The following is a 12,127-nucleotide window of genomic DNA, read 5'->3' on the forward strand; positions in this document are numbered from 1 at the left end:
TCTGCTAGTAGTGTAAGAGGAACATTATAGAAGTTCCTTTGCAGCAGTTTAAAAGATGTTAGGCTAATGATTATTTGGAAACAAAAGATATCTCATCCTTAAGAGAAAAGAGGACTTGTGTGGGAATTAAGTACTTGTAATTTTTTTAAAGACAAGAGGTCATATTATTTTGCTACTAAGATATGTGGTTATGTTTTAATTGGCTGTGTTTACAATGTGTTTTTTCTTAAAAATGCATTTTTTTGAGATTCCCTCAATCATTGCCTATCTCACATCCACAAATATCCACACTTCCTGTGTATAATATGTACATTTGCTCTGTTTCAAACATACTCACACTCAAAGTTTATTTCACATGGGACATCAAGAAAACAAAGTCACATTAGTCTGACTTTTTTTTTCTGAGTTGATATTTCATTAAAGTAAGTTCAGAGAAAGTTCATCTTTCTAGTCCTACCCTTCAGTGTAAATTTGTTTCTGTAACAAATTTATAGACCATTCTATAGCAGAATGGTTTCGATGGTTTATAATGGTTTTTATGTTACTTTGAATTCGTATAATTTTAATCTTGAGTTTCTTTGCCTATCGCAAAACCATGCCGCACATTGTTAAAAAATCTTCACAAACTTCAGGTGTTGAGCATGCACAGAGTACAGCAAGCATAACATTAAATAAATTGTAAAGTAGTAATGCAGTAAAAAAATTGATCCCTTGCTTAAATTCTATTACAAGATCTGTGTTAGGAGCTTTCTGTATCTCAGCAATTGCATGGAAGAGCAGTTTTTGAGTTAATTAAGGCTTACGGAATTTTTAAGTGGGTCAGTTTTATCTAGTAAATCTTAAAATATTTTGACAATTTGAGACCTAAAATATCAGTAAGATTCCAAGTAGTCTTAGAAGGTAGGAAGTCATTGATCCATTTTCCAGGCAAACTTAGAGGAAAATGATGTCTTTTCAGTTTCCTTTCTCATTTATATGAAGCAACTTCACTGTGCATACTAGTGATTCGACTCTTTCCTGCTATATCATGCAAGAGCAATACCTTCACTGCAACCACTGATACAAAGAAATCTCTACCCAAAAAACTTAAGGATGTAACATGGAAGAGGCATTTTTATTTTATTTGATTTGATTTTTAATTTTTTGGTTTCTTAATTTTGGGTAAAAATCATTTGGGGAAGCCATATTTTCAGTAGAGGAAAAAGGTTTTCAGCTATAAAATAATATTACGTTGTCTATCTAGTTTTGTTTAAGTTTTGGCTTATTTCTTTTGATTAATGAAAGCATAACAATTCTGGCAGCAATTTGGAATAAACCATTTGCTAATGATTCTTCACACTAGAATAGGAGTGGAGAAATTGAACTAAGCTAGTGTTCAATGCCAGGAATATATAATTAATTTTTTCTAATGATATAGAGAATATTTCTATAATATTGTAAAATTGGAAATAAAATACTCATATTTAGGGCCAAATTTTAGTATGTTACTACAAAATGAATACAGAGATATTCATGCTGCTGTGGGGTAGCATGAGGACAGAGGCTACATCCACATAGTACATTTTTCAGGGCCTGCTTTGAATCTCAGTAAGGTAGATAGAAAATGGTTCAGAGATTCAGAGCCAGTTTTTTTCTCAGCACTCTGTAACATGACTGGAAAATTTAAATATAGCTGAAGAAATCCTTTATGACTCTGAATGGTCTGAAGTTTTCCTTCGTCAACATTAATTCATTTCCTTAATTCGAACCTCAGCTTGGAAAGCTTTTGAATTATGATTTTATGGGAAAGCAGTAATTGTGGCATGAATTGGGACAAACAGGGCATAAGGAACAGAGTCTTACTCTGTCCTCAGAGTAAGTCTTAGTCTGTCCTCAGCCTGAGCCACAGGGAAGTAGGAAGAACAGCACCTAGAACAGGATCTCCCCAAAAGCAGATCTTTCCATCTGAGGTGGTCATCTAAGGATTCTCTTACAGTCAACAGGCAGAAATCTTGTAGAGGAAGATTTGCCTCTTCCTGCAGTAGATGCCTGTGAGAGTTCAGATGGACAAGTACCTTAAAATGGACTGCATTCAGTCCAAGGGAGAGTTCTTTTTAGGCAACTAGGATCAACTTTCAGATTGAATTTTAATGTACCTGATAAAATAAATAGAGAAGTGCAACCATTCTTGAAACTATAATTAAATAAATAAATAAATAAAAAGAAATTTGACTACCCCAAAAGATACATAACTTATAATGGTCAAAGCCAAAATGGAAAAAAGTGAGTCTGACAAACTCCTTTGTAGTCATACAGTTGTGCAGAATCTGCATGATACCTGGGATACGTTCTGATGTCCTTGCATTGTACTGAGATACAGCAATATGTGTCAGTTAATGACTGAGCCCTTGGTAAGAAGAATATGTATAGATAAATGTATATATATATATATATATATGTGTGTGTGTATATAGATAGTTTTCCTTTTGAAGAATTCAGATTAATATCTGGTGCAAAGAAATTGACCTAAATTTCTATATCCTATCAACAGTTACCTAAAAATATTCCAGAAAGGAAAAAAAAAAAAAAAAAAAAAAAACACAAATGAGGTTATTGAAGTTTCTCTTAATTGTGGGGGGTTTATTTTTTTTCCACTTCTTAATCTGTTCACAGATTATCTGTGAAACTTTAATCTTAGAAGACTTCAAGATGTGCAAGATTTTTCCCGTTGTGATGTCAGAAGTGATCAGATCTGATTTTTGCAAAGATCCCACTAAGGAGTTCAGCACTAGTTGTTAGAAGATGTCCATGCTTTAAAAAAAAAATAGGCCAGTGATTGTTACTGTGTTATTAATTTCATGTAATGTTCAGAGCATGTTTTAATTGTGGCAATCAGGTGTAATTTCTTGATGAAAAAATGTATTGAGGAGCTTTTCTTGGTGTTGCAAAATCTTCTGAGCTGTAAGTGAAACCATTAAGAGCAGGAAGGGTTAATTGTATGGGAAGCCTTGTATTCAAGTACTTCTCATATACAAAATATATGTCATGCTAGAAAATATTCTATTGTCACTCCAAATAGAACACAAACTAAAATGAGATAATTGGGAAGGTGCCCATAAAGTCAGCCTGAATATATTATCACAAGTATATGTGAGATAATATTTGTTTTAAAAAGATTCTATGGCACTGTAAACTCAGTCTCATTAGAGACTGCATTTAAAAGGCTTATAAAGTTACTCATTAATGTTATCTTGTTGTATCTCCACAGCTTTTTCATTAAAGAAAATTCAGCAGAAAGCATTTTCTCCTGATAGCAGGAACCAATTTGCAATAAATGTTCTGGAAACCACTAGGGAAGCCATTACTGAGGTCTAATAAAAACAGACAAGCGTAACTTGTTCTATATTTTTGTTTCAATCACATACAGATGAGACCCCGCTCTCCACACCAACCGCAAGAGACAGCCTTGACAAACTTTCTCTAACTGGGCATGGGCAACCACTACCTCCGGGTTTTCCATCTCCTTTTCTATTCCCTGATGGATTGTCCTCCATAGAGACCCTTCTGACTAACATCCAGGTAGGCCCTTTTGTAGATCGGCTTAAAGGGATGGAGAGGAGCCAGTTTTGTCTAAATTAATAAAAGCATTCTAGCTTAATCAGTTCATAAGATTATTTGGATCAACTAATTTACTGAAACTTTCCTGTAATTTAGGTTTTAAAGGAACCACAGCAAACAAATGAATTTAGAAGCTGTCAGATACAGTACATAAAAATACAGATTGTATATTAAGCCACAGCAGAAAATTCAATGTAAATTACATCGGTGTGTTTAACAACATTTGTCTTCAATGTTCTTTTTATTACAGGCTAATGAAATGTATCTTACTGCTTAACTTTATCTCATTTACTAAACAGAGAAAGAGTTCTTTAATAAATAGTTACTTCAAATTGCTAGAGTGGCATGGTAGAAATTATATTTAAAGCTATTTGAAATATGTCTCCAAAAGAAGCATTTACAAAAAGCACTTATTTTATAATTAAGCTCATTTCAGTTAAAGTACTGTCTTCAAAGAATAGACTTCAAAGGGTATTACCAAATTTTATACAGATTTCCTATTTGGTAGCCACAATGTCTATTGTGTGTACAGTAAAACCGTGTTCAAATATTATTTACAGTATGTATAGCTTGAAGCCAAATTGTTAGTGTTTCATATTAGAATGAAGAATTTTTTTTTTGTCCACAAATTCAGTTATCTTGTGTTTCCCATATGCAAATTTTGCAACAATATGGTTGTATATTGCATACAGAAGCAAAATGATAGTGCCAGAAATAATACAGCCATATTGCATATTCCAGAGAAGCCTTGTCTGGGCAGCTACCAACTTCCAGTTTGTCACCATATATTTCCTGCTCATTCCTGCAAACACATAAAATCATTTTTATTCTCTCCAGCAAAGGATATGACGGAGCAGGGCCAAATCCTGCTCACTTTACTGTCTGAAGCAATCTCATTAAAGTTTATGACACTTCAGAATTGTTTTATGAAAAGTGTATGAGCCATTCATTATTTGTGTTTTGAGGTGTAACAATGGAAAAATGCTGCTATTTAAGAAGTAAATATTGCTATCTCTGCCTGGTCTGAAAACGCATATTTATGATTACTTCTTGCAATTCTGAGACTTAGCATCTTGAATATTTAAACCACAAACCACAAGATAATTTGATATCTGCTGCAATCTGTAAAGATTGTATTTTTTCTTAAAGCAGAAATACAGTTAGTAAATTTTTAGCTGTGCATACATGTACAGAAAAGTTCTAAGTAATTTTTTTGACAAATGTTTGCACTCAGTGTCTCTAGACAGCAACCTAATGAGCAAGGCATTTAGTATCAACAGGTTAGTTAATCTTGTGATTAAATATGAGGGTGCTGCACTATTTCAGGATAAATAACCAGGATTAATTTGCCAAGAATGCATTCAGTTTTGTTTTGCAGAAAATCTGAGTGTGAAATTCAGTCATTACTTTATTTTTAATACTCTAATCTTACCTGGAATGAAAAGATAAAATAAAAGGCAACATCATAAACAAACCAGAAACTTTTTTTATGCCTTCTCTTGTAGTGCTTTTAAACATCCTGCTCTTTACCTTGAGATTCCATATAATGAAAAATCATTTATTAGTGTAAAGTGGTGGGACATAAATCCTTCTGGATTTTTTCGGTATGTCCCCACATCACAATACATGGCTTTGACAGATTTCTGGGAATCCTTACATAACAGTATATGAAAGGCATTTCCCTCCCTCTCCCTTGCTCCTGGTTTTTATCAGGACAACATTAGAAATCTGCTTCATAAAATAAAAAATAAAATTAGTTGATTTTCTCATCTGTGTCGGAAAAGTTGACTTAAATAGCAGTAGAGTATATTACAATATCATATGGACCATAGTGTCAATTTCGTTAATCAATGCCATTTTAAATGGTTTCCATATTGCTATTTCATTGCTATTGCAATGAGAGGGGGTTACCCCATGCCCACAAATGAGTTAGATACTGTGATGCTGACACTTCCAGAACAGTTTTAGGTATTTGATTACAAATTCAAATTTGTTGATGGCATCTGTGGAAAGAGGCAATTCTGTACCATAGTCCCTGATTGCACTGTAATTTGTGACTTTGCTAGGAAATGCGTAAACCATACCTATGATGTATTTATTACCTGAATTAGAAGGATTTTTTTTCACTGAGTAAATGGCTCCCTGCTGTCCTTTGGACCTGATGCATTTTGCGTCCCTGTCAGTAGAGATGTGGTTTCCATGGGGAGGTGGAGCAGTGTGATCCCTCACTGTTCTCTTGTTGCAGCAGTGGACCAGATCTAACTACCTCAGATAGATTGCCAATGGCTTCACGAGTGGATTTGGTAGACACTGCTCTTTTTTCATCAGGGTTATTCATGCTGAAAATAGGCATGTGTCCTTTCACTGAAAGGGTATATGTCTGCTTGTGAAATGCAAGTCTACATTTTTTGTTAGGTCATGGCTCTGGGGAGCACCCACAACATACCACACATTGTGCTGGAGGTAGCCTACATTTTAGGGATGTGATCATGAGAGGAATATACAGGCAAGGAGCTTCTGGCTACACCAATGTGCATGGACTTGATGGTGGATGTCTCTGCCATGATCCCCTTCTGTGGTGCAGGATCTGGAGGATCAGAATAATACAGACTTAGAACAGGATTGGGGTGTGCTATGGGCACTAGGAGCTCTAATTTTGACCTTTGACAGGGTAAAAAGGATCCTAAATCTTGTCATTGAAACAGTGCTCTTTGGGTATGCAAACAAAATTTCTAAACATTTTGTTATTTGAAAACAAATGTGCTTGAAGTCCTGCAGATGCTGATGAGCTCAGCTGAACTTGTTGCCTAACTGTAATTCTGTTTTAGTAGACTGAGTAATTTTTTAGATGTGACCTCTGAGCAAAAGTGATTCCTTTTCTTCCATCCATACTAAAGTTACATGGATAGCTCCTGATCACAAATTCAAAATTTTAGGCAAATATTAAACTAGTCTATTTGCTTCTGCTGTCACCAGTATGTCTTTCTGTATACCATATATATGGGTTTTTTTTTACTTCTCCATAAATTCTTCTTTAAGCAAAATAGAATGTTTAATCATTTGTACATTTACAGAGGAGATAATAACAGTATACAATACCTGAAATAACAGCATTGTTCGTGCTGGGGACTGCTGAAATACAAATATTAAACTCTAAAAAAATATAATTAAACAAATACACACATTAAAAAAAGGAATAAGATTGGGAATATATTTTCTCATTTGGATTTATAGCCACATATCTAAAAGGAAGAGAAAATAAATTTCCCTGGAGAACTTAAATCAATTGATATGTCTGTTTTTTCACAAAGTGCATTTGTAGATTTCTTCTGGATTCAGTGTTGGAAGTCTAAGCGCAGTTGCAGGGAGGATGAAGGGTGGTGGAAAGTGAGTCACAGCAAAATGCTCTGTATGTACTAGTGAGAAGGCTAAAGATGTCTCCATACCCCTCACATAAGTTTACCTTTTTGAGTCATGGCCTGATTATGCCAAAGTGTGTTACAGCCATGGCCTTTCATGATGCTACAATATTCTTGGGTAATACTAACATTCTTTCAAGCTTTCAGAGTCTGAATCTCTACTGTCCCTGAGCTGAATTTCCATTAATATTGAAGGGATTATATAGTTGCAGTGTGATAGCTGTATTTTTCTATCAGAACTGTATTGTATTGATATATTTTTATTGCTAAATATTTTTAAAGAGTTACCTAAATTAATTTACAAGTTTCCCATTGATATTAATAAAAGCAGTGCATGTTTGCAAACTAAATTCCCCTCTGAAAACAAAGAAAAATACTAGCTTTATTGCTGTGAGTTTCCTGCACTGTTACTGTCTATCACTAAATACTAAGGGAAAAACACTGCAAACAGTGGATAAAATAAAAAAATCCCAGTTTTAATTCGTGTTATTTTTTTCTATCTTCTGCTACAATTCAAGAGATTTTTTTTTCATAGAAAGTATTAATGGAAAATATAATTTATACTTGTGTAATATGCCTTTATCTAAAGTATGCCATCTGAGTTATTAAAAAAGTTGTCTTTCAGGTGTCATCTCTAGAGATAGTTTAACTGTGTTGTCTTGCTCATGGTACTTAGTCACTAGTCAGTAATAAATAGCAGATATTCAAAAATTAACATGTGAAGTTACCTAGAATTGTATGTATATATTTTTTTTTTAGAGCCTTTCACTACATACTTTTAATGATGACAGCATTCAAATTGCATATATTTTCCTTACTAAAAGAGAAGCAATGTTATTTGAAAGTGTTTTAATCATGAATAGCTAATACTGCAGAAAGAAGCCCCTGAGCTGTAACCCTCTGGAAGCCAGGAATTTTGAATAGGAAAACTTCCTAATGTGCATGCCCTGATCTTCTAGTTTCCCTTTTTCACTCAATGTGGGCAATGGTTGGAAAGAAGATATGATCTTCTAGATAGACTGTCAAACTAACAGTCAAGGTCATTTTAATGTCACATACAAACATGTAGCCAACTAAATTCTGTTAGGTGGAACACATACTTATAGATGCAGCTAAAAAGAGAAGGAGCTTCTATACACTTTCCCCTCCACCCCTTTCAAAGTAGGCAACACATTATTTGCATAATTTAAAAATAGTGATGAGTAATACTGGTTTTAAGACTGAGTTGAGGTTTGATGTTTAGTTTCTGTAGGATCATGAGGCTGCCTTTATATGATCCTGTTCTCAGATCAGAAAATGAGAAAAAACTCATATATCTGCTTAGCATTCTGTTTGGGACAGTTCTAAAGTGTTTGTCAGTGAAAATACTAAAACAAGTGCAGTAAGAGAAACAAATCAGAATGATCTAAAATGTCCATTTTTGACATTACATTGAAATAAAAATTAAGAGAGACCCCAAGAAGAATGGCCTGCCATGCTTAAAGCCAGGCTCCAGATAGAGCCATACTGTATTAAAAACAAATCTGGAACCTGAGCATGTTCAGTGCAATTATCATTATCCAGCCTCAATAACATCTGACCTTTCCTAAAGAGAAATATTCTCTTTTTGTTAATGTCCCATGTTGCACTGCATTTCCCATTGTCATTGGCAGCATATTGATTTAATATCAGGTTAGAGGATTAGCCATAGCACATACAAGTTGGACATACTGCATTTTGTATAATCTTCTACAGCTGAGCCACTGGGAGAATTAATAGAATTTCATGCAACTCTGAAATTGCTATTCCTGTTCCAGGGGGCACTGATGATTTTTTAGATGTTGTACTTTTTTAGTTTTTCTCATCCCCTTCTGCACTGGATAAAGGGAGATATTGAATGTTTTCAGTATTTTTGCTTTAGTGCTGTCATTGGCAGCAACAGCACTTTTGATATGCATCAGTTTGGCTCTAGTGCAGATTTTTTTTCACTCTGGATGCCTACTGATGTGCACCAATTTAACTTCTAAAAATGAAACTTAATTTTGTGTAGCTTATAAGTAGTCCCTAGTGAATCTTGGCTCCAAAAAGCTAATATTTTTCAGACATAATCAGCAGCAATAGGTAATGTATTACCATTAGCTATGTTAGCAAGTACAAAAAAAACGAAATGCTGGGGGAGGAAGTGTGGTGCAGAAACTCAATAGAAAATGTAATATTCTTTTAGCAGCTTCATACTTTGCAGCAAGTCTTAATATAAAATTACACACATCAGTGTTACACTCTAGTGTTATTCTCCATGTTTATTCATAATGATTGTTTCATATTTAAAGAACACCAAAATATTGTGTTTTCGCAGCCAAGGACAATAATAGTTTAATAGTAATTTATTTTAAACTGCTACTGATAATACAACCAATCAACACATTAAGTGATGCCAACATTGGCATCTTGCTAAATAATCTCTAGGCTTTGCACTGAGAGTACATCTTTCAAAGATAAGTCAACAAGAGCAATCAGAGCAGAAAATTAGAATTTGGTATCTTAGAATTAAAATACCGCTAAACTAAAGTTTTAATTGGGGTGATCTAAAAGGGCACTTGATGTAATGATCTCTTTCATTTGTTACTAATTGTTTGTTCCTGATGAAGAAGAAACATGTACATGAATGTAGTTGATTTGAGTAAAGATGGCAGTTGCTTTAGTGACTTGATTTTATTGTTAAACCAGATGGATTTTAAGAATTTGGGAAGACAGTGTTTGCAGCTTTAAACTTACTAGACAATACACTTTTCATCAACAAACACTTTTCATGTAATTTCTCTTGATCTGGTTTATTTATGATGTGGATGAATCACATGTTCCAGTAAGTGAGGAATAGGAGGAGATTAAAACACTGTAGAGTTTATACATAAGGCAGAAACAGGTATTGATAAACAACTCCTGCTTCAGTTTCTTACTAATTCAAATGAACCAAACATAGGAAAATATGGCCATGGAAAAGGAACAGAATTCAATATTAACTTCTGAAAAATAGATTGTAAACACTTTACAAATATTTCAAATTGTATTTTGCTTTACATATGTACTTAGAGCTTTATAGGTAGATTTCTATATTTTTCTCTAATAATTATTCACGTTTAACATTCAACCCAAAAGACCTTTGTGATTTAACTATTTTACAGCAGCAAAAGAAAACTGCTAAAACTTTAAACATATTTGTGAGGACATTTGTTGTGTTACCATTGTTACCATATTTCCAAACATGGTTCTGTTCTTATTTAGTGTATACCATTGTGCTGACCACCTGGGCCTTGTAGTCAGAAGGTGTTGAGTTCTTCTAGCTTCTTTGGACTTCAATAGATTGAAGTGTAACAGAGCTGCGGAGTATTAAGCTCTGAACATGACAGGATTTGAGGCAACGATTTAAGAAGAAGGATGAGGAGTACTGAAAATAACAGGCTCTGAAAACAGAATTAAAAGAGGAGTTTGAAGGACAAAAATTTCACACCAATCATTGATACTGGGAAGACTAGTGGGATAAATGTGCAGACTCACAAAACACTCACAAAAATACTTTTTCTATTTCTCAAATATCATTATACTTGCTTATTTTCCCATTCTTCTTTGGGAGATATTTGAAATAAAAAAAAAAAATTGAAAAAACATGCAACCCAGAATCCAATTTAGGAAGTTTTGGCTGAGGGGTGAGGGAGCTTGTCTGGGAGAGAGTCATCATGACTTTATGTCTGTAGTGCTCAAGTCAGGTCTTGAGTGTGAGCCTTGTATCTGTTAGCTGAATGTTTCCATAGCAAAACCATTGGGGAGTAGTGGTCTGTCTTTAGTTGGCATTGTTTTGCTTCATATCAGTGATTAAATCTCTGTTGGGTCAAATTGTCTCTAGAGATAAGTTATCAGGAGTCTTGCCTAGGATATAGGAGAGTTAGTTTCGTATCCATGGAGGTTCATGTATGAATATCCATGCTTAATTATCTACTTTATTATGCTAGCTTCAGTAGGAGAGATTTGAGTGTAGACCCAAGAGCCTGATGGCCAGGCTTTTGGGAAAGGGAAAAGGATATTTGCATGTTCATTTATTTCAATTCCATTTCTCCTTATATTTTGATGACCTGTCTCAGTGTCCTAACTATCTAGTTAATATCATTAATAATACGCTGTTAGCTGTGCCAGGATCATCTGATTTCTTTGCAAAAGAAGAAGGAATTTTGAAATTGGAATTCTCAAAGGAAGCTTAAAATAATCTGAATTTTTATTTCCTGATACACTAACAACAGAAAGAAAGGTAGAGTTTGTATCCACTATCTCAGGTCAAGAAATCAAGAGACGATTGTGTTTTGTTTTTCCTGCTTTAAGATAATAATCCTACAAATCAAGGAACAGACTTATTAAAACAGAGATGTCTTCCTGCTTTGTGACTGTCTTTTCCGTGCTATCCCAATATACTTATAACCTGTGGATCAGTAATGATATATGTAAATATTTGAAATTTATAGTAATTAACAAGGATGAGGAGCAAGAAGGCAAGACTTTAAAAGAGCCTTTCTCCTTTAGCTAATTTCCATTGGCTTGAGTCGGACTAGAGATGGAATTCTGTGTATGATGTGACTGTGAGATTGCCAATTTTTCTTAAGAGGAGTAAACCTATTCCTGTATGTTTTTCACATGAGTTATATGCACAGTCAGAAGTGAGTTTGCATTTTCTAAGAAAAGCTGACTTCCATCTTTTTACAGTTTTTTGTCCACCTGTTAAAAAGTTAATTCCAGTTAAAAAATGCTGTTGATAACAGGTAATTTCGATCCTGTGACAGTTTTTTTTTTTATTTCTAAAATATCTCATCACTATCAGGGAAAAATAGCAGTAGTTAGTTATTATGTCAGCTATTCTTACATTCTCCAAATATCCAACTTTATCTCTGAACAGGGTCTACTAAAGGTTGCTATAGACAATGCCCGAGCTCAAGAGAAACAGGTCCAACTGGAAAAAACGGAGCTGAAGATGGAACTCTTCAGGGAACGAGAACTGAGGGAAACACTTGAAAAACAGTTGGCTGTGGAGCAAAAGAACAGAGGTACCTTAATTAAGTACACATAAACACCTTGTTATTTATTTCCTT

The 12,127-nt window shown here is 34.2% G+C and overlaps 1 protein-coding gene across 1 annotated transcript in view; it reads left to right on the forward strand.

The window, feature by feature from the left end:
* The window catches only part of DACH1 (dachshund family transcription factor 1), a 356,660-nt gene that overhangs the window by 303,695 nt on the left and 40,838 nt on the right, over positions 1-12,127 (forward strand). The window contains exons 8-9 of the mRNA XM_053971477.1: positions 3,407-3,558; positions 11,935-12,082. Coding sequence (XP_053827452.1) covers positions 3,407-3,558; positions 11,935-12,082 — 300 coding nt within the window. The remainder of the gene's footprint in view (positions 1-3,406; positions 3,559-11,934; positions 12,083-12,127) is intronic.

This window comes from Vidua macroura, chromosome 2 (genome assembly GCF_024509145.1).
Source record: "Vidua macroura isolate BioBank_ID:100142 chromosome 2, ASM2450914v1, whole genome shotgun sequence".
Lineage (NCBI taxonomy): Eukaryota > Metazoa > Chordata > Aves > Passeriformes > Viduidae > Vidua > Vidua macroura.